Source organism: Myzus persicae, unplaced genomic scaffold (assembly GCF_001856785.1).
Source record: "Myzus persicae strain clone G006 unplaced genomic scaffold, MPER_G0061.0, whole genome shotgun sequence".
In the NCBI taxonomy this organism is placed as follows: domain Eukaryota; kingdom Metazoa; phylum Arthropoda; class Insecta; order Hemiptera; family Aphididae; genus Myzus; species Myzus persicae.
In genome coordinates this window covers 731-4589 of record NW_019101870.1, presented here as the reverse complement: position 1 = coordinate 4589, position 3859 = coordinate 731, and the positions used below count along the sequence as shown (strand labels likewise).

At 29.2% G+C, this 3859-nt stretch overlaps 1 protein-coding gene across 1 annotated transcript; it reads left to right on the top strand.

Moving 5' to 3' along the window:
* Positions 1-485: 485 nt before the first annotated feature.
* Positions 486-2026, top strand: LOC111030622 (putative nuclease HARBI1). Its single transcript, XM_022310207.1, has 2 exons — positions 486-697; positions 1119-2026. Exons 1-2 carry the CDS (start codon positions 486-488, stop codon positions 2017-2019), a joined length of 1113 nt encoding a protein of 370 aa, XP_022165899.1. The 3' UTR covers positions 2020-2026.
* The last annotated feature ends 1833 nt before the right edge of the window (positions 2027-3859 follow it).

The following is a 3859-nucleotide window of genomic DNA, read 5'->3' as shown; positions in this document are numbered from 1 at the left end:
AACAATATTATTTTTTATTATCAATTACTTTTTAGTGTGTACATTATTTTATGTAACAACAATACGATTATTTACCAGTCAGTATTAACAACAATGTACACCATACATATATTTTCAATTGATTACAACACTTGCCCGATAATGTCAATGAAACTACTAAATTTAAACACCAGTGGACAACAGTTAGGGCCAGTTGTACCGTCGTCGGTTAAACAGTGATTAAGAGTTAATCTATGATTAACGATGTTGGGTCGTTGTACAGTGCTGGTTAACTTGTTAATCATTGATTAAACGACCAAATAGTTAACCGGCCTGTAGACCACGGTTAAACGCTGATTACTTAATTTTGGCGGTATTGTTATCTATTATTTTAATTTATTCACAGTATCATACTACCACCGTATTTAATGTTTTGTATAATTGACAATTGTGTATTTTTTTATTTAATTGTGTTAAAAATCTTATTTAAAATAATGAATAATATTATGTATGACGATTCTGACTACGAGGATGATGAATTCAACAACTTGGCATTATTATTGTATTTTCCTAGACGACAGCGAGTATTCAAACCACGGCCTGATCATTTCACTCATTGGAGGGATGATGAATTCTTTAATAGATTTCGATTATCCAAAAATACAGTCCATTTCTTATTTGATTTGATAGGCGAACGCATCTGTTCTCCTACTAATTGGTAAGTTCATTCTTAAATTTTACATTTTTGTAATGCCAGACCCAGACGCCAGTATCATATGTTGGATATATTCAATGCGTTACTCTGTACTTCTGAAATCATACATCTTAACCACGTAGTATTATGTACATATCCGAAAATTGAAATAAATTAACCAATCTAACCTCAGTTAGAATGTTATACACAACAATAGACTCCTGTTCAAAAATTACTATAATTAATACATGCTAAACATAAATAATCTTATCTAAAAATCATAATGTTAAGTTGTACAAAATAAGTTACTTAATACTGCACTGTTGAATGTGAAAAGTCTAATAAACTATTTAATTGAAATTGAGTTGTTGTTTCTATACAACTTATCTTGCCATTCATTTATGATTTATTTTATTCATGTAATTTAAATTGACTTTTGTTATAGGAATCATGCTGTAAGTGCAGAACACAAATTACTCCTTACATTACGCTATTATGCAACGGGCTCCATGTTGATTGTTTGTGGTGACTTCATAGGAATCCATAAATCAACAGCCAGCCGTATAGTGAAGCTTGTCTCACATGTTATTGCTACATTATGTTCCGATTTTATTCATTTTCCAAGCAATGAAGATGACATAAAAAAGGTGAAACAAGATTTTTACGACATAGCCAAATTTCCTATGGTTATTGGTGCAATGGATTGTACCCATGTAAAAATAAAATCCCCTGGAGGAGACAATGCAGAAGTGTACCGGAACAGAAAAGGATTCTTTTCCATAAATGTACAAACAATATGTGATGCCAATTTGAAAATACAAGATATTGTAGCTAGATGGCCTGGATCTTCCCACGATTCTACAATATTTAATAATTCAGCAATAAGAGGCAAGTTTGAAAGAGACGAAATGAAAAATAGCATTTTGGTAGCCGACAGTGGATATGCTCAGCGTAGCTATGTTATGACCCTAGTCGGAAACCCTCACACAGTTATAGATCCATTATCAGGGATTTCTGCAGTTGCTATAGACAGATATAATGAGTCTTTAATTAGAACTCGAAACACTGTGGAAAGAAGCTACGGTGTTTGGAAAAGGCGATTTCCCATTTTAGCTACTGGTGTAAATGTAAACATTTCATCTTCTCAAAGTATTATTGTAGCTACTGCAGTGCTTCATAATATAGCATGTAACTTTGGAAAAATTACACCAAGGGTTTCAACTGAAATAGAATCTTCAATTCGAATCACAGACTTCCGTAATCCAGAAGATAATAGAACTAGTAGAAATGCAATTCATCATACTAATAGAAAGAGATTTCTTCGATATTTCCAAAATGCAGTTTAAAATTATAAATTCACTACAAAACAGTATGCAATGTCAACAAAAATTAGTTTTATTTTTTATAAGTATTATATAGTATTTTATAGTAATAACATAAATATTATAATACATGACATATTATATATTAAGAGAATGTAGAAATTAAATTTTCATTTTATCTAAGTAACATTGTGATAATATATATATAAATGTAATAATAAAAATAAAAACATATCAAATTAATAACCCAGTCTTGGTAGTTTACCTTTTTTAGTAGGAACATAATAAAAATAAAAACATATCAAATTAATAACCCAGTCTTGGTAGTTTACCTTTTTTAGTAGGAACATAATAAAAANCAAATTAATAACCCAGTCTTGGTAGTTTTCCTTTTTCAGTAGGAACATAATAAAAATAAAAACATTACAAATTAATAATCAGTCGTCTTGATTGCTTTTTCCTTTTGCAGTAGCAATATTTCTTGTGTTAACTTCAAATTTTTTATTTCAATTGAATGCTTTTCAGCCATCATTTTCATTTCGGTGTCATGCTTTTGTTGCATTAATATCATCTTCAGTTTGTGTTCTTCCAAAAAGGCTGTTTGCTGGTGCTCACTAATTGATGCTCGAGTAGATGCCCATTTTGATATTTTGTCCTCGTAATTTTTTTTTTTTTTAGTAACATGATCATCTAAATATAAAAGAAAACAGGTATTGAATTTACAAATACATACTATGCATTATGGTCAGAGTTGGATACCTAAGTTACTTTATTTATTGTAACTGGTTACAAGTTATAAGTTACTCTAAAACTGTATAACCAGTTACAAGATACTAGATACTTATACTTATATTATATTTAAAAGTTAAATTGATAAATAAAATATGTTAAAATGGTTAGATTGAGGTTAAATAATATTTAGCAATAAATAATTACCATAACAATAATCAAAGAAAAATTAATAACTCAAAGCAAGTCAAAATATTTTAACATATTTTATTTGTCAATGTAACTTTTAACTTAATATGTAACTTGTATCGAGTTACACAACATAAAAATATCTATAAAAAAATAGTATCTTTTAACTGATCATACAGTTTTAGAGTAACTTGTAACTTGTTGCCAGTTTATTGTAACTGTAAAGTAACTTTACCAACTCTGACATTATGGAATATATAAATAAATACAGTACATACCACTACTAGCAGTTAAGGTTGACCGCGATTTTAGATCAGCAGGCGTATAATTTGTCCAGTCCCTTTTGATACATGGTGATGTAGATGGTATCGTTTGATTTACATCACACTCTTTAATAGATAAAATGTAAAATAATAATAATTATATAATAATTTTATAAATTAAATTAACTTACCAGTTGTATCAATATCAGTGGGATTTATCACTATTATATTTTCTCCGAGCATGTCTTCATCAATAGAACGAAGGCTATAGTCAGTTTCCAAGACTATCTGAATCATATATAGATTCCTCTCCTGTCATTCTTGTCTGTAAAATTTCTCCGACAGTTGAATTTATTGATGGGCTGTTAAATAATTTGTGCGGTCCTCCTCCTGTACCTCGATGATATGCCTTTTCATCGGCATATTGCTTTTTGGTTGTACGTTTAATATTTTCGTACTTGTTCTTTAGAACAACAGCACTACGTGGACTATCAATGCACTGGCAATTAAATTCAGCTTCAATTTTTGTCCATGCATCCTTTTTCATTCTAAAGAATATTAATATGTTATTATAAAGGTATATATTTTCAGTACATTATGTTATTTATAAATGTTGAGACTGTTATGGATATTATAGGTATGAGTATATAAAAGTACAGTATTATTATATAGAAAATATATAT

Excerpts from the sequence above, each read along its gene's own strand:
- LOC111030622 (XM_022310207.1), top strand. The coding sequence starts at position 486 with ATGTATGACGATTCTGACTACGAGGATGATGAATTCAACAACTTGGCA. Across the intron at positions 698-1,118 it reads ATCTGTTCTCCTACTAATTG|GAATCATGCTGTAAGTGCAG; the intron begins GTAAGTTCATTC and ends CTTTTGTTATAG.